Source organism: Ostrea edulis, chromosome 5 (assembly GCF_947568905.1).
Source record: "Ostrea edulis chromosome 5, xbOstEdul1.1, whole genome shotgun sequence".
NCBI classification, from domain to species: domain Eukaryota; kingdom Metazoa; phylum Mollusca; class Bivalvia; order Ostreida; family Ostreidae; genus Ostrea; species Ostrea edulis.
Genome location: NC_079168.1, coordinates 24967063 through 24990272, shown reverse-complemented (window position 1 = coordinate 24990272; position 23210 = coordinate 24967063). Strand labels below are relative to the sequence as shown.

The window sequence follows — 23210 nt, the reverse complement described above, 5'->3', positions numbered from 1 at the left end:
AGATATTCAAAACAGGATTTTTTTTCTAGATTTCATAGCCCTTGGGAGTATAGTGATATTTTTTCACTTGTACTCAGGTGACCGACAAGGCCTGTGGGCCTCTTGTTGACTTAGTGTGTGTGAGCCTCTTGTTGACTTAGTGTGTTTGGGCCTCTTGTTGACTTAATGTGCAATAAATTGTCAAATGTCTCTGTTTCAATTTCCAGGTTGCACAATTTGTTGAAAAAGCTTCAAAGCCTTGGAACAGGTATGTTTTAATTGTATATACACAGTTGTATTTCAGTATCTTAAACACCGGTATTTCGAATACCATGGCATGTCAAAGTGAGTTGGAAGTCCCAACTACATTTATTTTAACCCCAATATCTCGAACCCTTGGGTATCTTGAGTTTTTTTCTCGGCCCCATCAAGTTCGAGATAACAAAGTTTGACTGTATTTATATGAATTTAAGCTTTTAAGAGAGGTACTAACTATATTGATGAGGCTCAGCTGTCTTAAGAAATTTGAAACTGGGATTGGCAGTTTATGACACATGTACTTTCAAACTGTGCTTTAATGCTATTGTACATATATATTTCTATCTACTGGCTTTTGGTGCAGTGCTGAATATTATACACCTATTTACTGGCTATGAGGACAATAGCAACATTTGTCCTTGAAACAACCAAGACAGCAAATATTTTCGGAGGCACAGCCGAGGGAAATAGTTGCTGTCGACTGGGACATTAAACTTGCAATTGTCCGAATAGTCAGTAAATAGGTGTTTTATTACACCAAGGTAGACTTTACTTGTGTCAGACATACCAAAGTGAAGTAAACTAATTAGAGTTATTAGACTTTGATGTCACAGAAAAGAAAACGCGGGAAAATATAGCATCCGATAAATAGTTTCGAGACTATTTCCCTAGCCTAGGGCAGATAGTTCAGAAACTATTTCATGGCTAGCGTTATCCAGAAGAAATAGCAAATTTATTCACCTAACATTTATATAGCAAAAACATTCTGAGGTATAATAAATATGTATATTTTGTATCCTTATTTGCTACAAATGAAAAAATTTAACAGTAGTGCACTGCCAACCAATATCCATATTTCATGTACAGTTATTATATAGTATTCAATAGTTCCCTTAGGCCAGAAATTGAGTCTTTCTAAAATGCTGCAGACTGAAAAAAAATATCCTTTGAAATCGAAATTGATTCAGTTTCAAAGGGAATCAGACTCCAAGTTTTTCAAGATAAACAATGTCATTACTTTTTTAGTTTTACAATTTGTTGAATCTCAATCTAAATGAGCAAACTTAAATGATAATTTTATTTCCTGCCAGAGAGCAGTTTGGGGGTATGTTTTTGTGTCAGGTGTATCGAGAAGAACATTGGATATAATATTACAGTAAAACACGGTTAAAGTGAACATGCTTATAATGAATTCAAGCTTACAGTAAAACTTGGTTACAGTGAACACGTTTATTATGAATTCTCACATACAGTAAAACACAGTTACAGCGAAGATGCTTATAATGAATTCAAGCTTACTGTAAAACATTGCTATAGTGAACAGGCTTATAATTAATTCACACTTACAGTAAAACACAGTTACAGTGAACACAGTTATAATGAATTCACACTTACAATAAAACAGTGTTACAGTAAACACACTTACAATGAATTCAATATTACAGTAAAACACGGGGCCTCCGTGACCGAGTGGTTAGAGCATTGCGCTCAAAATCACACGGCCTCTCACCTTTGTCGGCGCGGGTTCGAATCCCGCTTGCGCCGGTAAGTGAGAAAGTTTCCCAGTTTACTTTCGGAAGGTCGGTGTTCTCTTCCCAGGTACATTGTATCTGGGTTCTCTCTTCCACCAATAAAGACTGGGCGCCACCATATAACTGTAAAATTGTTGAGTGTTGCAGAAAAATCAAAACAAACAGTAAAACACTGTTACAGAGATCATCTTAAACAAGTTCACTCTAACATCAAAATGATTTTCATTCCCTGTAGTTTTAAAACATATCATGAACTTTATTTGATATAATGAGTGATGTGATAAGGAATCAAAGTTGTTCATCCCTAGCACTTTGCTATAAGCGTGTTTTACTGTATGGCAGTATAAGATAGAGAGATGTAAGTTCTGAACATTACAATGCATGTTATACTGTAAAGTAGTACACAATAATTTACAACCAGTCAGTCTTATACATATACACAGTATTAGTGAATCTTCTGAAATATTGCAGACCAGCAGAAATCAAAAGAATTGGAAAAAGTAGAGACAAAGGTCAGTGATAACCAGAGTGAGGCTCCATCAGTCATCGATAAAAAAGAAAAACAAACGAAGAGGCAACATTCAACAGAGAAGAAAGAGAAAAGCAGAGAGAGAAGCAAAGAAAAGACAAAAGACTCCAAAACAAAGGAGAGCAGGAAAGACCGGTATGGTGTAGAAGTCGACCCCGAGATCGAGGACCTGCTGACAAATAAGGAAGAGGGTATGTGAGTGGATAGATTGTGAAGTGAAAGAGATCTACTGTCACAGACTGAAGGATTTTTTTCTTGTATTATTTCTACTCAAACACATTGAGAAACAATTTTATCTGGTTTCAAATTCACCAATGATTCTTTTAAAGTTTTAGCAACAAAATCCACAAAAGATAAGATAAAACAAATAATCAAATGTATTGCACTTAGATGAAATATAAAAATGCATGCAATATTAGTTTTTATTTTTTGGATTAGATGAATTCGCTGCTGAGTTTAAGGAGGAATCGGAAGTATCAAAGACTGGAAAAACGAAACAGACTGACAAAGGTACGTACAGTTTTAGCATTGTATGGTTTTAACATTGCACGGTTTCAGCATTGTATGTATTTAACATCTTCATTGATCATTGTGTGCAATTGTTTTGTAGTTTGTTCAGACACTATTTTTCATGCTTAATATTTATGTGTCTGTTACAGTAAATAAGCAATGGATTTAGAAAGTTTATTTAATGATAATGAGGTCACCCACCATGAGTCAGGTATTGCATTATCCATCACGACCACTCCTAGAAGTATGCACACAAGGCTCACGGTTTAGAATTACTTTTTAGATGCACCATCTCAGGATGCCAAACAGAAATCTCTTCAGGGCAGTACCCCGAGTAAATCCAAACCCGCCGTGAAAGCAGCCTCAGTACATTCTCGTTTGGGACTTCCACTTTCTGCAGTCAAAGACGGAAGAACATCTTCCCGAGATTTACCCCCTGACAGAACAGTGCAGAGGCCTTCATCGTCTTCCTCAGCAAAGAGAACTGTAAGCATTTTGTAATGTGACAGTGTTAGATGTAAATCATGTTGTCATAAACTTTTCACAATTTTTAGTTCTTCTCAAGAACTGGGCTAATTACAACCAAACTTGCTACAAAACATCCTTGGGTGAAGAGGATTGAAGTTGATCAAATGCCCCAATCCAAAGGGAGATAATTATTATTGAAAGGTCTATAGGAGTCACGTCCATCCATCTCTTGTGCTGTCTGTATGTCTCTAAGTTTTGTTGCGACACAATGTCTTGAATTATTTTTAACATAAAGCTTTCATATATTATACAAGTTAGCTGACCATCAAATAAGGAGACTTACAGATTTTAGAGTCGTAAGGTCAAATGTCGGGATTCATCTCATTAAGTTTACTATGCTTTCAATGTGACTTGATAAATAAAGTTTTCAGCATTAACCTTTCATATTTTATACAAAGGTAGTTGTAAATAGTAAATAACTACATTTACAGTATGTATGTCATTGTGACATTAGAAATATGTTGAAACCAACAGTATCCATGTTAGTTAAAGTAAGAAATCCATGCTGGAAGTCAATGTGACCTATTATTGACTTAGCACCACAGAAATGGTGGAGAACAAGCACCTGTATTACTTGGAATTAGTCAGAGTAGAGACAAGAAGCTGTTAACATTTTTCGTATATCAGGTAACTCCCTCTAAAAGACGACAACCCCTGTCTGTTGTGGCGTCTGTGAAGAGGAAGTTTGAGGTGGAGGAAGAGGAGGAGGAATATGACCCATATAACCCTGCAGTGGGCAGTGTGGCCAGCGTGGTCCAGGTTTCCTCAAGACCACGGAAGTAAGTAGTTACTAGTTAGGGTCATTCTGTTGGGAATTTTCAAATTGTTATGGAGGGTCATTCTATCGAGAATTTTCAAATCGTTACAGTGAAGACCACGAAAGTAAGTCAGGAGTTCGGGTCATTCTATAGAGAATTTTGAAAGGGTTGTGGTTGAGACCACAAAAGTAAGTCAGGAGTTAGGGAAATTCTATCGGGAATTTTCAAATTGTTACGGACTTTTGGTTAGTGAAATACGTTTACTATCTTGATCATGTCCCCTTCCTTAACCTCAGTTGCTTCACAGTTTTACTGTTGTATGTAGGTTCTTTATAGTGTGTTTTAAAGCATCTTACTCACACGTACATGTATGCATAATTAATTAAGTTCCATCAAGAACAGATGTATAACAGGGTGATTGATATACATGTATGACTGGGGATTGATTTGAATGTTAAAGATGATGGAGGAAATTTGTGTATGTGCAAATATCATTCTGTTCAGGTCCAGCGTACCTGTCACAAAACAGGCCAACAAAAACCTGATTCTGAAGGCCACTGCCGAAGCTGAGAAATCCGTGTCTTCGGCTATGGATGCTGTGCTCCGAGAGGAAAAACTATACAGTGCAAAGGGTAAATTATTTTTACCAGTGCTAGTTTGATAATCGAAAGAGTGCATTTTGTATTTTTAATATGCTTTATCTTTTAATGGGCCATATTATAATATAGACTTTCCCATCTGTCTGTCCGTCATATTTTTCACACTGTGAGGTCTAGGACCATCAAACTTGGTTAGCTGATGCATCTTGAAGGTTTGTTGTGAACCAAAAATAGGTCAATGTCGTCTACTTCTGAAATTTTATGACTATACATACTCAAATCTTGTCCAGATCATTTCTTGAACTCTATGAGGCAAAGGACCATCAAATGTGTTCAGTTGATGCAACATGGGGGAGGGAGGTGTTGATAACCAAAAGCAGGTCACTGTGGCCTCATTATGAGGTGTAGGATTTTCAAACCATGTCAGCTAATACATGTACTTATTATATACTTTCAATTTCATCTTTCTTTTTTCTTTAAAAGTTTGCGGGCATATATCACATGATATATGCCCGGAAACATTCCAGCCCGCAAACATTACGTCACAATCAAATTTCTACGCCGTTAATTTTCAAATTTTTCGTGTTTTTCATCTTTTACTTAGTTAAACCGATGAAGTTATTGTTAAAAATAAAATTATTGTTAGTTTCTAAATGAAATTGAAAGTATATAATAAAAAGGTTATAGACTTTGTATGGGAAATATGACGACCTCGTTTTTTGTCGCGGACGGACCTCGCAAGCTCAGTCCGTCTACACGCCAAAAAACTCGGTCGTCATATTTTCCCATACAAAGTCTATAACCTATAAATATAGGGGGTAAGGTGTGTTATGACCCAAATATAGGTCAATGTTTCCTCCTTCTGCAATTTTATGGTTGTATGTACTGCAGAACTGTGAGTCTTAGGACCATCTAACTTGGTCAGTTGATGCTTCTTGGGGAAAAGTGTGTCATGACTCTAAAGTAGATCCCTCATTTTGGAATTGCTATTGACAATGTCACAGCTTATAACTTGAAGCATGCCAACATTTACTGTAACTTACTTCAGAGTGTCAAAATTTGGAGTGCTGATGATTTTGGACCTTGTTTTCAGGGGATGCAAGAGAACGATTAAAGAAACCAGTGACTGTGACACTTCATGGAAGGAGCGGATCTCAAGGGGTGGTATCCAGCCGATCTCAAGGGGTGGTATCCAGCCAATCCACTGCAGGAAAACCTGTTAGAGGGCTGGTCTCAAACTCTAAAAAGACAGAGTTCATGAAGAATTTGACATACACAATAGAGAACAAATCCAAAATGTTAAAAGAGGAGTACAGAGAAAACATGTTTAAAGTTGTGAAAAAAGAAGGTAAGATACATGTATTTATTGACCCAATAGTAAATGATATCATAATGATGACTGTTTACATGAGTCATTAGTAGATATTATAGCAGTTTGTTAAGGAATATTATAGAAAACACTGGGAGAGGTTTACTTATTAAAGTCTGAAACATATAATTTAACATGTGGAAAAAAAATTTCTGATTAGGTCCAGAGGTTGCCTGTGTGCTCCCAGTGGGTGACAGCCGGTATATTGAGATCCAAAATAAGACAGAGGATGAAAACAGCATTCACAGCAGCTCTGATACTAGTCAACCGGTCAGTATTTCCAATCCAGAAGTCAATATCTTCCAGTCCATTAGTCAGTATCTTCCAGTCCATAGGTCAGTGTATTGCATTCCATGGGTCAGTATATTGCAGTCCATGGGTCAGTATATTGCATGGGACAGTAACTTCCAGTCCATGGGTCAGTATTTTCCAGTCCATGGGTCAGTATCTTCCAGTCCATGGGTCAGTATCTTCCAGTCCATGGGTCAGTTTGAAGAATAGAAACTCAGATAACTGTGGATCACTCCTTCATTACTTATCACAAATCACCAGGATATACAATATAAATTGAATATGAAGTGGAAAAAAGATGTGTTTGTGAAACATGTCCTTAACCCTGGTCACATTTGGTTGTGGCAACTTTGACATTTATGAGTGACCTTGACCTTTAATAGTCACATAGCATTGATCTTAACATGTCAGTCTGCCAAGGTCCCGTAGTGATCCGGGTTAGAATAGGTCCTTGGTACCCCTTGCTTGTCATAAGGTGCAACTAAATGGGGCAGTCCTTCGCATGAGACCACACAGCAGATGTGGCGCGATAAAAATTCCTCCCTGCTCAAAGGCCATAAATGTTGATCATAGGCCTAAATTTTGCAGCTCTTCATCGGCAATGGTGACATCTCCATATGAGTGAAATATTCTCAAGAGGGACGTTAAACAGTATTCAATCAATCAATCAGTCTGCCAAGTTTGAAGTGTCTACAATGTATCGTTTATAAGTTATTACAGTGGAACCCCGTTATTACGTTTTCCATTTTGTCACGATAAAATAACGTAATACCGGGGTCAATGTAATAAACGTTCCCAGTGAAATCCGTTTAAAATATCATTTGGAAATTGTATATCGTCCGTTGGTACTCCGTGAAGGGGTGTGTGAATATATCTTTACTGTTTGTTTGTTTAGAAGACTATGATACTTTGTTTTATTTACATCTTATCTTTAATGTCCGTAATTCTTCATGTTCTTATCCCTTTTCTTTATTTCTGGTGTAGGATACATAAGGATGTTTTGATAAACGTTGCTTTTCTGCATTCGTTTGGACTGCCATTTTGTTCAACTTTAAAACAATGCGTTCATGAAAATTTCTCTCAATAACTCGTTCCGGTTCGTATTCAACATTCGTATTAAAAAAAATAACAAAACATCGTTTTTATTAAGTTCGCTAATTACACAATACACAACGCAATAAAAAAAATCCCACCCAAAAAACAACAAAACTATAGACACAAAACGCACACGCACGATACCCAACACTTACACACTTTTCTCACCAACGATAAACACGGAGAACAATTTAAGTGCAATCCACATAAAAAATATAATGATGCACGAAGATTTCATTTACAACGCTAAGTGATGACACTAAAATCACGTGCACATCAAGGGATTTTAGAATATTAACTGAGGTAAATGCCGTGCACGAATCGGCTGATAACACAGGACAGTTTGATTGGTGTATGTATGGACGAGATCTACGAACACCCAAGCTGCATGTCCAAACGACGGACAATTTTTTAATTGAACACCTTTAGTCACCTATGTCCAAGAAGTTACCCAAGCGGTTTTAACACTGCTACGATAAATCTTGTCTTTGGTACCAAAGCTGTCCGTAAATAGAGTTTTGATAGCGAAGGTAATCACACTATGCTGAACACGCAGGTAGTTGAGAAATTTCTTCGATTATCAAAATATGAAAAATGAAGTAAATTTCATAGAGTACAATTTCTAAATAAACATTATTTAATTGTTTATCACTGGCTTCGATACGGGGTATTCACCTGTATTGATGTCGCTAGATCTATCGAAGCGTGATCAGTCAAGCGTCTCTAATCCCCAAACAGACCAGGAAATTTACGTGGTGACTGCCTCAGGCAGTCAAGGTGTGAATGGCTTATTATTTTGAGAATCACTATTGAATAATTAGGGGTTTATTACGTTTTCGTCGGAATTTTTACAACGTAATACCGAGTCCCGGCATCTTAGGACAACGTAATAACGAGGTCTATTTTATATATGTTTGTTAAGAAATGGTTTTGTGCTTTGAAATTCCAACGTAATATGCGGACTAACGTATTAAAGGGGGACCGTAATAACGGGGTTCCACTGTACCAAGGTGTTAATGTCTCAGACAGAGACAAACAGATCAAAAACCATCTGCTGCCCCCCCCCCCCCCCCCCTCCCAGTCTTCAATCTAGGTATCAAATAAAATATATTTAAATGCACAAGAATGAAAATTTTGTTTAGTGTATGTATTTTGGGGGGTTTTTTTTTTTGGTTTTTTTTTTGCAGTTTGATTGTATGTGCAGAATAAAATTGTATTTGAATATCAGTATAGTATTTTTTTAATTTCATGAAAAGCTTCCTCTAAGATCAGAAATTGTACTATTCAACTATCAAGTTACAGTATTTTGTAATTTTTTTTAAAATAATAGCTTCCTGTGGGATTAGATGAAGAACAGTCCCTGAGTCCCGACATTGATCCCGAGGTCCATCAACTTCTACAGCAGGAGTCTGAGACAATCCTGTACTCCCAAGTTAAAAGAGAGGCGTCACTGGACGAAGAGGAGCCCGAGGACCCCCAGGAGTCGAGTCATGGGGAGGAAGAAGAGGCAGACATTGATGATGATGACGATGTGGCACAGAGGGCTATGTTATTGAAGCAGCAGAATCTGCAGAAGAACAGGAAGAGGGTGCTGGCTCAGACCAAAACGTAAGTGAAACGGCAATCGACTTCTCTCTGTGTACAGTAGAACACGGCTAAAGTGAACACCCAAGGCCAGTGAAAAACAGTTTATTAAAACCAAACTTCATTATGCAGTAAACATGGTTATAACAAAGCTCAATAGCAATGAATAGTTAATTACAACCAAACTTCATTATACAGTAAAATACGGCTATAGTGAACCTCCAGAACCAGCAATAAATTGTTCATTATAATCAAACTTTCATTATGCAGTAAAACATGGTAATATTGAACCTCCAGGGCCAGAGAAAAACAGTTTGTTATAACCAAACTTCGTTATATCCAATAAATTTTTCATTAATTTCCCCTCATAGGGGAATAAGTATCACTTCGCAATAAGCGTACATTCATAATAAGAGTGTTTGTAATAAACATGTTTTACTGTAGGTGTAGATTTCGTTAATTGGAGTGGTTTAGTACATGTAGATTGAGTGAAAATGGAACGGAACTTTAAACAGTATTCATCTGCAATGTTCAAGACGGTTGATAAAATTTAGATATCCAGGATTAAGAGAGAAGGGAGTTGAGATATTGTTACAAGGTTAAGACATCGTCTCTATGGGCTTACATTTTTTACTTAGACAAAAACCAACAGCGTTTGTTTCACCTGTGGATACCAGGTTCATAGTGACTCTGGATGGTGTAAATCCTGACCAGTTTGAAGTCATTAAGGAAGCAGGAGGAGGGGGTGCTGTGGAGACCACTAGCGAGGTTCCGAAAAAAACTGTCACCCATGCAGCTCCAGAAATTAAACCCATCACGTTCAGCCTGAAGGATACGGACGGTTAGTATGATTCTTCTTAATTAGGATAGAGTTTGCCACACACCTTGTACTCCTTTTTAGTATTCAAACTCATGTTGATATACACTTATACTGTGCGTTTAACTGAGTAGATTTCAGAGATAGAATTCAGACGCCTAAATCCCTCATAAGATGTAATGCAGTCAAAGATCATTATCTTGAACTCGATCGGGTGGAGAAAAAAAACTTCAAAATATCTGAGGGGATGAGTTATTGAGGTTAAGATACTTAAAGAAAATGTAGTTGGGACTTCATTTAGTGTTTAAATGATTTTCACTGATTATTGATTGTTAGTCATTTGGAGATCCATGATGCTTCTAATCAATTACAAAATAAAAGGCGCCAACCACCAACATCGTTCACATGCACACACCAAAAAAAAAATCCAGAAATTACTTCAGTTTTCTTCAGATTTTAATTTCTGTATGTCAAACCCAATCAAAAAACAGCCAACAAAATGTTGTTGTTGGTTTCTTTTTATTTCCGTGCAAAATTACGGGTAATGTCCACACTAGTGAACCCCTTTCTAGGTATCTGGCTAGCTGCACACATGGCAGATCTCACTTCAGATCTCCATTTTTTTCGGTCTTGAGGGTCGGCAGTAGAGAGCTTCCATTCTCTATGATCTTTCTCCGTCAGCTCTCTCCATGATAGCATTGGCCGACCAACTCTATGTCTCCCAGGAACTTGTATGTTTAGAGCGCATTTGACTGCACTGCTGGATCTGACAACGTGGCCATACCAGTGGAGTCTCCTTTTCCTTAAGATGAGGTCGAGGTCATCGATGCCAAGCCGCCCCAGCAATTCAGTTGAACCTACAGTGCCCATATCCTCAGGCTTGATGTTACAAATCAATCTGTCTTATCATGGCCCTGTCATTGCATAGTAGGCGATGAAGAGTTGGCTTTGTGAGTGCCCAGGTCTCACTGGCATGGAGCATAGCGCTCCGTATGCAGGTGTTATACAACTCGACCACGGGTCTTGTACGACAGGTGGCGTGATGGTGGGAGATTTGACTTGAAGGAAGATAACGACATTCAACAGTCAGATAAAGGAGTCAGTTTTTGAAACGTGTTTATAAATAAATTTGATTACTTGTCATATTGAAATTTTGATTTATTTACTTGTGAACAAAAGAAACAAAGAATTCAAATGTTGTTTCCATATGTTTAATGATTCTGTTATCTATTTTGAGGGGGAGGGGGGAACACTTCTGCAATCAATGAAAATTCCAATTTTGATCGATTACATGTGTCAGATTATTACCGATAATCGATTACAGTTTTTGGTCTGATTGCCAATCATTACTTTCAGGCTTACTTCGATATGTACATGGTGTTTGAGATATCGATGTTTGAGATACTGAAGTTCAACTGTATGTCTGTCTATCAGTGAAATTACGGAGTGAAAGGAAAAGTTTTGAGAGACTGTATGATATCTATCTGTCTTCTTTACTTTGTAATAGATGAGGAAGAAGAGGACATACTCCCATCAAAAGCAGCTAAATTGTCGGAGAGATGTCGATTTTGGCCAGCATGTGTTAATGGCAATGCTTGTCTCTACCACCATCCCACAGTGCCTTGCAAGTAAGTAGAGAGAGAGAGAGAGAAAGAGATGGCTGTAAAAAAAACAAATGGGAGAGAGAGGTGGCTGTTAAAAACAAGTAGAGAGAGAGAGAGAGATGGGTGTAAAAAACAAATGAGAGAGAGAGGTGGCTGTTAAAAACAAGTGAGTAGAGAGAGAGGGGGGCAGCTGTAAAAAAAAAAAAAGAAAAAAAAAAAAGAAAGAAAACAGGTACCAAAACAGACTATTGATTTTAAACCCACCATGATGAGAAGCAATATCACACTATATGCCCATATATATATTGATATAGAAGAAAAACCAATATTTGTCATGTTCCACACTCTGAACACACCACTAGAGTCTAAGAATATTGTTTTAATTGTAAATTCTCCCACGTAGTAAGTAGGGAGTGGGAGGGATTGGTTTTTATGCAGTATATTGTGTTTTTTATCACAAACTGGTGTCTGAGCCATACATATTGCTCAACTCCAAACTAAATTTGCATCGTGAGCTTTTCTTGAACCATTGTTACATTGTATGTCACTTGTGAATTAAATCCGAGCTAAAACTAGCTGCACAGGCTCTCCGGTGGCCCTAAAACTCCTTAAAAAAATCCTAATTTTTTTCAAGTTTTACTACAATTCCTAAAAATATGTTGAATTCAAGGGGAAATCCTAAAAAAGGCCCTAATTTTTCATGTTAATTTCTTTCTTTTTTTTTTTACTTACCTTGCTACTCTAGCAATTTTGAAAAGGTATTCATAATAAATGTAGTGTTAAATCTAGGATCTAGAGAGGGTACACATATCATGTGTTCAAAAGGGCACTTTTCGTCGTGGTAAGACAATTTCGGGGCACTTTCATTGTATCATACTATGATAGTAATAGAATAATCATTTACCCTCTTTAAAAGTTAATACCTGCTGCCTTGATTTTAAACTTTTCAATCAACCTTGTGAAATAAAAAACAATTGTTTATATAAATTAACAAATATTTTTTAAAAATTTATAGAGAAAAAAGGGCATGGTGCAATTAAAAAGGGCATGACGCCAGCCAAAAGGGGCATGGTGCAGCGCCATGCTAGTTTGCTTTAGATTTAACACTAAAATGCCCGTAGGGCCGAGATCAGTTCTTTCTCTCACAGAAGGCTTATATCCTACTTAATACATGTACATTACAAATGCATGTATATCTTTTGTTCTAACAATGGACAGGCTCAGGTAAACCAATTGACAATGATAATTATGAACAAAGCTATTTTTGAATAGTCTGACAATATAACCAGTCTTGAGTGGAGGTCTGTTTCTTTTATTCACTTATTGGACAGTGTCAGGTAAGTAATCTTGTTCTGCAGGTTTTATATTCACTCAATCTGTAGTACTGAGCCATATCAACGTCATCCTTTGATGGGGAGGGCATTTTCATTGCACAAGGATTTTAATGAAAGTACTGCGAATATTATCTTAATGAGTGTTATTCTGGATATGGAGGGTGAGAAAGTTATGGAGCCAAATTTGATCTGAAAAGCATTGTGTTTTCGAATATTTGGATGAGGAAATAATTAAAAAGCATTGTGAAGAAGTTTCGGAATGTGCCTCTGGATCTAGCAAAATTCAAATACAGCATGAAAATATGCCTTTGACATTTAAGTTTTGATGCGATATATTATTGGCCAATGGAATTTGAAAAAATTGTAAATCTTAAAGTTGGAACAGAGAATTCTACTAAGGGGAAATATCGTTTTAAGTGTTTCAGTGATTTTTCCGATATCTGTGTTGATTCTTACTTGTAGGGAATTTAAAATTAAATTTGAATCTCTTTGACAAATGTATTGTCTTTCTCTTATTATCAGCCTACCTGTAGACGTCTAATAAGTTATTGGGTTTACCTGGCACTGTCCAATAAGTTGACAAATACTGTCCATTATTTTTAAGAACGGACATTATCTGTCCTTTCTTAAAAATAATGGACAGCAATTGTCAACTTATTGGAAACCTACAGGTAAATTTTTCACTATAAGTGTACTTTTCTTCTACATAAAAGTCTATAAAGACAAAGGATTGCGTAACAAAATGTTTGAATAGCAGGTGTTATATAAGGAATATGCAGGATTTTAAAAAAGTGCTAAGTGATCTAAAAGAAAGATGATCATGATACACACAGTTGTACATGTATTTCATGACTTTTACTAGACAGTGGCACAGTTAGTGTGAAGCCCAGCAACATCATGAGAAATCTTGTGGAAGGTCGTGACTACATTTCTTCAATTCATTTTCGCTGTTCAGAATATGAGTAGTGTGTCACACTGTTATTTGGTAAACATAACACCTCTCACTGAAAATCATATAGTATCATGATTCCAATTATTAAACACATTTGTGCATCCTAGTTTGTGAAAGGCTTGTATTTAATTCTAGATGGGAAGGTGACCTGTCTTGATTTTCTTCAGCTGGTTCTCTGTTGAGTGAGTTGATGCATCCTCTGTTGAGTGAGTTGGTACATTCTCTGTTGAGTGAGTTGATGCATTCTCTGTTGAGGAAGTTGGTGCATTCTCTGTTGAGTGAGTTGGTACATTCTCTGTTGAGTGAGTTGATGCATTCTCTGTTGAGGAAGTTGGTGCATTGTCTGTTGAGTGAGTTGATGCATTCTCTGTTGAGTGAATTGATGCATTCTCTGTTGAGTGAGTTGGTACATTCTCTGTTGAGTGAGTTGGTACATTATCTGTTGAGTGAGTTGGTGCATTGTCTGTTGAGTGAGTTGGTAGATTATCTATTGAGAGAGTTGATGCATTCTCTGTTGAGTGAGTTGGTACATTCTCTGTTGAGTGAGTTGGTACATTCTCTGTTGAGTGAGTTGGTACATTCTCTGTTGAGTGAGTTGGTACATTCTCAGTTGAGGAAGTTGGTGCATTCTCTGTTGAGTGAGTTGATGCATTCTCTGTTGAGTGAGTTGGTACATTCTCTGTTGAGTGAGTTGATGCATTCTCTGTTGAGTGAGTTGATGCATTCTCTGTTGAGTGAGTTGGTACATTATCTGTTGAGTGAGTTGGTGCATTCTCTGTTGAGTGAGTTGATGCATTCTCTGTTGAGTGACTTGGTACATTCTCTGTTGAGTGAGTTGGTGCATTCTCTGTTGAGTGAGTTGATGCATTCTCTGTTAAGTGAGTTGGTGCATTCTCTGTTGAGTGAGTTGATACATTTTCTGTTGAGTGAGTTGCATTCTCTGTTGAGTGAGTTGCATTCTATGTTGAGTTGAGTGAGATGGTGCATTGTATGTTATTGAGTTGGTGTATTCTCTGTTGAGTGAGTTGGTGCATTGTCTGTTGAGTGAGTTGGTGCATTCTCTGTTGAGTGAGTTGCATTCTCTGTTGAGTTGAGTGAGTTGGTGCATTCTCTGTTGAGTGAGTTGGTTAGTGGTACATTAGGCATGCCCTGTATTAGTGTATATGTCTATATACAGGCATCAACGTTTCACATTTTCAACTTTTTCTCCCAACCTACTTGTGAATGACCATTTTCTAACAGACTCTGCCCATTATTTTCTCTATATGTGCAGCGAGAAAAATACCTATGATAGAATTATTAGGACCACTTTCTTTATGTAAATACAGTGGAGCCTCGGTAATCCGGACGCCATTAATACGGACACTTTACCTTCCGGACGATTTTTCTAGGGAATGGAATTTTTATACGTTATTTTGCATCATTAATCCAGAAATTCGCGTTCTGGATCCAGACGGTCATTTCTTACTACAAAACGTTATAATGCATTGAAAATTGTGCCGTCAATCGGGACGGCCATTTTTTTGTGGGAAGGTCTGTGTCGGACAATTTTAGCAAGGCGTAAATTATGAAGAAAACAAGCCAAACTGTCTAATTGAAGCAATTGCTTGTACTCTGTCAGCACCTCCCTTATATTAGGTGGTGTGGGATGATATCTCAGTTCACTGACATGATAAACACGACATTCTTAAATCAACTTTGGACGATGAAGATTGTTTTAACAGACCGCCGAACCCATAAATCGTGAATTATGAAAATGACCGGCCTCTTTAAGAAGTAAAAGTGTGATGAAATGTTTGAAGTGTAATTATTAATGATTTATTCATTTATAGTTACATATAGTGCTTCATTATTTGTTTTATTGCATACGGTACAGTTTTATATATTTATTTGTAGTGCTAATATACATGTACAATGTAAGCATAGGTAAATACAATGCACACTTATATTTCAATTTTAGTGCTTTGAAATGCATGTAAATGTTAACATTATTCTATTTTTTTACTAATGCAAATGGTTAAATTCAATGATAGAATGTGTTTAATTCACTTTGCATCAATAAAGTAAGCACATTGGTACTTAATATGTAAAGACAGAAAATATGCGATTCAGTTATCCGGACGATTTTGCTGGGAACCAAAGTGTCCGGATTAACGAGGCTCCACTGTAATTGTATACATAAGCTTCTTAAAGCCAGGTGTCAAAGCCACTACAGTTGTGCAGGTTTTACATGGGAATATTAAATGAAAACAACCCATGAGCTTAAGTTCGTCAAATTGAATTACAAACATTTTCATGTAGTTTAACATTGGAAAAAAATCTGTATTTTATTTGTCAAAGTTAAAATGCAATAGTGTGGATATCTTATATTTCTTTAGGTACTTGTTTATGTGAATATGCTTTTAAAGAACAACTGACAGTGTTTTTGTTTTCTTTCTTTTTTTTGAAAATAAATTTTCTATTACAATGTATTTTTTTTTTTATTTGTTTATCGTTGTGTATTTATTTGTGTACTGTAAACAAGACTTGCAAATGAGACTTATTTTGGTGTATTTTTTTTTTATTTCTTTAAATTCCAAGTTAAATAATTATTCCGAGTTGAAATGATACCCTGTTAACAATATGGATTTTGTATGATTAATATGCAGGCATCATTAAATGGTGTAGATTTGTTCTAATGATAGTTGTGACAAATCCTAAATTCATTTCTCAGGTGAACCTGTGGTGCATTTTGATAAAACTATATTAACTGAAATAAAATTGAATTATAAAGAAATTGATGTGAATTTGATGTTGAATTGCCTTGATATGAATATGATGTTGAATTGTCTTGATATGATTATGATATTGAATTGCCTTGATATGATTATGATGTTGAATTGTCTTGATATGATTATGATGTTGAATTGTCTTGATGTGATTATGATGTTGAATTGCCTTGATATGAATATGATGTTGAATTGTCTTGATGTGATTATGATGTTGAATTGCCTTGATATGAATATGATGTTGAATTGTCTTGATATGATTATGATGTTGAATTGTCTTCATATGATTATGATGTTGAATTGTCTTCATATGATTATGATGTTGAATTGCCTTGATATGATTATGATGTTGAATAATCCAGAGCTTGTCTTTGACATAAAGTAAGACTGAGTGAATATAAATCCTTTATTTTTTCAGAATGTTTCCTCAGTGTAAATTTGGAGACAAGTGTCTGTATATTCACCCTAACTGTAAGTTTGATGCCCAGTGTACAAGGAAAGACTGCCCATTTACCCACGCCAGCAAGAGAAACTCCTCCACCACAGTCATACAGAAAAGTAAGAAACTCCACCACAATCATACAGAAAAGTAAGAAACTCCTCCACCACAGTCATACAGAAAAGTAAGAAACTCCACCACAATCATACAGAAAAGTAAGAAACTCCTCCACCACAGTCATACAGAAAAGTAAGAAACTCCTCCACCACAGTCATACAGAAAAGTAAGAAACTCCACCACAATCATACAGAAAAGTAAGAAACTCCTCCACCACAGTCATACAGAAAAGTAAGAAACTCTCCACCACTGTCATACAGAAAAGTAAGAAACTCCTCCACCACAGTCATACAGAAAAGTAAGAAACTCCTCCACCACAGTCATACAGAAAAGTAAGAAACTCTCCACCACAGTCATACAGAAAAGTAAGAAACTCCACCACAATCATACAGAAAAGTAAGAAACTCCTCCACCACAGTCATACAGAAAAGTAAGAAACTCCTCCACCACAGTCATACAGAAAAGTAAGAAACTCTCCACCACAATCATACAGAAAAGTAAGAAACTCCTCTACCACAGTCATACAGAAAAGTAAAAAACTCCTCCACCACAGTCATACAGAAAAGTAGGAAACTCCTCCACCACAGTCATACAGAAAAGTAAGAAACTCCACCACAGTCATACAGAAAAGTAAAAAACTCCTCCACCACAGTCATACAGAAAAGTAAGAAACTCCTCCATCACTGTCATACAGAAAAGTAAGAAACTCCTCCTCCACAGTCATACAGAAAAGTAAGAAACTCCTCCACCACTGTCATACAGAAAAGTAAGAAACTCCTCCACCACAGTCATATGGAAAAGTAAGAAACTCCTCCACCACTGTCATACAGAAAAGTAAGAAACTCCACCACAATCATACAGAAAAGTAAGAAACTCCACCCCAGTCATACAGAAAAGTAAGAAACTCCTCCACCACAGTCATACAGAAAAGTAAGAAACTTCTCCTCCACAGTCACACAGAAAAGTAAGAAACTCCTCCATCACTGTCATACGGAAAAGTAAGAAACTCCTCCACCACTGTCATACAGAAAAGTAAGAAACTCCTCCACCACAGTCATACAGAAAAGTAAGAAACTCTCCACCACAATCATACAGAAAAGTAAGAAACTCCTCTACCACAGTCATACAGAAAAGTAAGAAACTCCTCCTCCACAGTCACACAGAAAAGTAAGAAACTCCTCCATCACTGTCATACGGAAAAGTAAGAAACTCCTCCATCACTGTCATACAGAAAAGTAAGAAACTCCTGCTCCACTGTCATACAGAAAAGTAAGAAACTCCACCCCAGTCATACAGAAAAGTAAGAAACTCCACCACAGTCATACAGAAAAGTAAGAAACTCCTCCACCACAGTCATACGGAATAGTAAGAAACTCCTCCATCACTGTCATACAGAAAAGTAAGAAACTCCACCACAGTCATACAGAAAAGTAAGAAACTGCTCCACCACAGTCATGCAGAAAAGTAAGAAACTCCACCACAGTCATACAGAAAAGTAAGAAACTCCTCCATTACAGTATACATGATAAATCTCAATGATATCATTATACTCCTACAGTATATCCAGTATGTTCAATGCCAAACTAATTCCTGATTGTATTTATAATGCATCCAATTACCAAGATTTTAAACAACCCTTTCTTTTGTATTTATAGTAGTCCAAGTTCCAGTCCCAATGGCAGCTTCTTATGCCCCCTCACTTAAAAGAGCTCCCCCTAGCAGCAGCAACACTCCTGTCGTCTGCAGGTTCTTCCCAAACTGCAGCAATGTTCAGTGTACCTTTTATCATCCCAAGGTAAGTTCCAGTGTTTTCTGTATTGTGAGAATTCACAGGTTATTTTTCACTCTATGTCCCATTCATGGTGTTACTTTCATGTTGTTACACTCACAGTTTTACAGTCACACTAATACACTCACAGTTTTACAGTCATGCTGTTAGACTCAGTTTTACAGTCACAGTATTACATTCAGTTTTACAGTCATGCTGTTACACTCACAGTTTTACAGTCACACTGTTACACTCACAGTTTTACAGTCACACTAATACACTCACAGTTTTACAGTCATGCTGTTAGACTCAGTTTTACAGTCACAGTATTACATTCAGTTTTACAGTCATGCTGTTACACTCACAGTTTTACAGTCACACTGTTACACTCACAGTTTTACAGTCACACTGTTACACTCACAGTTTTACAGTCACACTGTTACATTCACAGTTTTACAGTCATGCTGTTACACTCAGTTTTACAGTTACACTGTTACACTCACATTTTTACAGTCACGCTGTTACACTCACAATTTTACAGTCACACTGTAACACTCACAGTTTTACAGTTACACTGTTACACTGACAGTTTTACAGTCACGGTGTTACACTCACAGTTTTACAGTCACGGTATTACACTCAGTTTTACAGTCACGCTGTTACACTCACAATTTTACAGTCGCACTGTAACACTCACAGTTTTACAGTCACACTGTTACACTCACAGTTTTACAGTTACACTCACAGTTTTACAGTCATGCTGTTACACTCACAGTTTTACAGTCATGCTGTTACACTCACAGTTTTACAGTCACACTGTTACACTCACAGTTTTACAGTCACACCGTTACACTCACAGTTTTACAGTCATGCTGTTACACTCACACTGGATATTGTACAAGATTTACTGTAATATTTATACACAGTGTCATGTGAACTAACTTTTTTTTGTGTACAAGAAATTTTTGCGAGGTTTGCAAAAACCTGATCATTACAAATATTTCCCATCATGAACCAGTCCTTTGTTGTCTCTTGTACTCATTTAAGATTATCTCAGAAAACCAGATCATGAAATAAATTTGTGGCAAGTAAAAGTTGGTTTACAGTAAATTTCAGAAGAAACTTTAGGAAGTCCTGGCTTATTTGAAATAATGGAAAGAAAATGAAGAATTATTTTTGTTAATGACTCATTAATTTTTCTTTAAAACTGCTTAGAAACTTTTACAAAACTTTATGAAATATGAAGTAGTTTTTGTTGTTGGTTTGGTTGTTTTTTTAAACAATGATCACAATCTGTAGTTTTAGAGTTGTTTGGGTTTTTTTTTCCAGCCATGTCGATTTGGGATGCAATGCATGAATAAATCCACCTGTCAATTCTACCATCCCCCAATGCCAACCAAAAATCAGCTGAAATGGACGGCCTCCAGTAAGCAGCCCAGCTCTCACATCAGGTAAGCGATACAGTCTTAATTTCATTGCAATCACTACCCAACACATCACTGCAGCAAGATGACGACCCAAATTCGTATTTACCTTTATTTTTTAGTCAGAGACAGTTTGATGCCGGTGCGGCTAAACCATTATCCACATCTTGAGGAAAGAGAGGAGAGAATCGACCGCCACATGGATGATGCAGGAACTTTGAATTTTGTAAAATGGAGACAAAAAAGTCTGAGAAGACATAAGATTGCAGACTAAGATCCTGTAAGGCAGGAGAGGTGTGGTTGTTCATCTCTCCATAAGAAATTACGGCAGCAGAGTTCAGATAGAACAATGTGTTAATACATTATGTGCGACTTGTGTTAATACATTCTGTGTGACTTGATCGAGGGTTCATTTGCACCAAAGGCATAGAAAAGTTGTGGGGATAATCAAACAACTGTGTCACATTTTAAAGTGGATAATCTGTCCAGACTTCTACACAACATTACATGTGCTGTGTCAAGTGGATAATCTGTCCAGACATCTACACAACATTACATGTGCTGTGCCATGCATTGTTAATATCATGGAATGATAATTTTATATCAAAGAGGATTTTTTTTAAATCTATAACACAAATAGTGGGATAAAATGTTGATTCAGTAATATTACTACTTGGGTTTCATTTATGTTGAGTGTACACTAACAGTTGTCCTCCACTTAGTATTAAAATGATTTCTGTTGAACTACCATTGTGTTATTGATGTGTACTTTGTAATGGGGGGGTGTTGTTGATGTGCTGATATACACCGGAGGGGGGAGGGGTGTTGTTGATATACACCGGAGGGGGGAGGGGTGTTGTTGATTGTTGATATACACCGGAGGGGGGAGGGTTGTTGTTGATTGTTGATGATACAGGATTGGAGCAGTCACATGTTTCTTCTTCCCATCAGCAAGAATGTTTATTGTTATCAGCATAGGCGTAGCTTGGGTTCGAATATTACCGAGGCAGGGGGTCTGGGCCCCCCAGAAGCTATCGACATTTTAACAAAGTAAAAGGTGTTGTTTTTTTTTACCGAGGCAGCTGCCTCGGTTGCCTCAATGGAAGCTACGCCACTGATCAGGCTGCATGCATTGAACGTTAACAATTTATCATTTTTACATTCTTGATAACTATCATTCCAATTTTTTTTATTATTATTTTACTTATTTTTATGCAATACTTTTTTCCCCTCAAAAGTTATGCATAAAGTTTTTCATCATCAACAATTCAAGTCAATTATTGCACACGTCGATAGAATTAATGATATTATTCATTTTATCAATGTGCACATCATTAGATAAGTTGATAAATATATTTATGATTATTTTAATCATTCGAAGATATCTTTAATTGTTTCATGCAATATCTCGTTACAGTTATTTTTATTTAAACATCAGATAACATATTTCAGTTTCTTGAGTTCCTTATAGCAGATTAAACGATACATACATGAATATAGAATATACACAAACGTCCCATCACTGTACAGTTTGTTGTAGAATAATGGCTTTACATTAAGTTCGATGACTTTCATGTTGCAACTACTTAGTTTTGAAATCACTTGGTTTTACATAGTGATTTCTTGACTATAAAATGGACATTTTAAAACAAAATCAAATTCATTTTTAATGTCACTTAGAACATGTGGTAAACAATCTTTTGAAACATACTACATTACATATAGTGCGACTTTCGTTCCAAGTGATTTTTTTTTTACAATTATCATCTTTAGGTGTTGTTAACTATGTTTGTAAATAAAAATTATTTACAAGATATTGATAAAGTTGAGCCTCGCTGAATTTGAAATAAATGAGAACTTAGAACGTTATTGAACATCAATCATTATCTGTTCCATTATTTTATACGTACATATGTTTTCAGCAGTATAATTTTAAACTATGTGTTGCCAATTGATCCTATACATGTAGGGCTCATTTATCATCTCTACGAATTATATCTTTATAACAAGCTTTTAATCTTACTTTAAACCAGATTTAAATTTTTTATTTCGTTTTCACAATTAATGGGTATCTACCAGGTGGGGGTAGGATTAACTTGTACCCAACCAACCTGGGGGAAAAACCCCCAGATAAACGTATTTCTGGCTGGTGTGTCATCTTTCTGTCTGAGGGTTGGTGCATCATCTTTCTGTCTCAGGGCTGGTGTATCATCTTTCTGTCTGAGGGTGTGTATTCAAAATAAGTGGTAATGGTTACACACACACTTCTAACCCAGCCGTTTTGAAATGAGGAAGACACTTGTCCCCACTGCCCTTCTTTGGCTTTTCAGGCACGTAGAATGGGGCCGTTTTGGACATTTATCTTCCATTATTTTTATATGCAAATAAAGATATACTGAGTGACACCCCCACTTTTTAGCTCAAGGCTCAAGTGAGCTTTTATGATCACATTTCGTCCGTCTGTTCGTCCGTCTGTAAACTTTTTACATTTTCTACTTCTTCTCCAGAACCACTGGGCCAATTTCAACCAAACTTGGCCAAAAGTATCCTTGGGTGAAGGGCTTTCAAATTTCTTCAAATAAAGGCCCATGTCCCTTTCAAAGGGGAGATGATTGCAAAAATAGGGTGGGGTCATTTAAAAATCTTCTCAAGAACCACTGAGCCAAAAAAGCTGATATTTACATGAAAGCTTTCTGACATAGTGCAGATTCAAGTTTGTTAAAATGATGGTCCCCGGGGGTTGGATGGGGCCACAATAGGGGATCAAAGTATTACATACAAATATAAAGGGAAAATCTTCTCAAAAACCACTGAGCCAGAAAAGCTGGGATTTACATGAAAGCTTCCTGACATAGCGCAGATTCAAGTTTGTTAAAATCATGGCCCCGGGGTTAGGATAGGGCCAAAAGGAGGCTCAAAGTTTTGCTTACAAATATATAGGAAAATCTTTAAAAA

At 36.6% G+C, this 23210-nt stretch overlaps 1 protein-coding gene across 1 annotated transcript in view; it reads left to right on the top strand.

Moving 5' to 3' along the window:
* LOC125650486 (zinc finger CCCH domain-containing protein 14-like) overlaps positions 1 to 21005 on the top strand; it is a 30319-nt gene extending 9314 nt beyond the window's left edge. Inside the window, exons 4-18 of the mRNA XM_056165554.1 lie at positions 207 to 247; positions 2241 to 2489; positions 2737 to 2808; positions 3092 to 3294; positions 3964 to 4115; positions 4599 to 4726; positions 5787 to 6041; positions 6223 to 6332; positions 8779 to 9056; positions 9671 to 9873; positions 11357 to 11477; positions 16926 to 17065; positions 18719 to 18858; positions 20161 to 20282; positions 20378 to 21005. Of these exons, the coding sequence (XP_056021529.1) occupies positions 207 to 247; positions 2241 to 2489; positions 2737 to 2808; positions 3092 to 3294; positions 3964 to 4115; positions 4599 to 4726; positions 5787 to 6041; positions 6223 to 6332; positions 8779 to 9056; positions 9671 to 9873; positions 11357 to 11477; positions 16926 to 17065; positions 18719 to 18858; positions 20161 to 20282; positions 20378 to 20426 (2263 nt within the window). The 3' untranslated portion in view covers positions 20427 to 21005. The remainder of the gene's footprint in view (positions 1 to 206; positions 248 to 2240; positions 2490 to 2736; positions 2809 to 3091; positions 3295 to 3963; positions 4116 to 4598; positions 4727 to 5786; positions 6042 to 6222; positions 6333 to 8778; positions 9057 to 9670; positions 9874 to 11356; positions 11478 to 16925; positions 17066 to 18718; positions 18859 to 20160; positions 20283 to 20377) is intronic.
* Positions 21006 to 23210: the final 2205 nt, after the last annotated feature.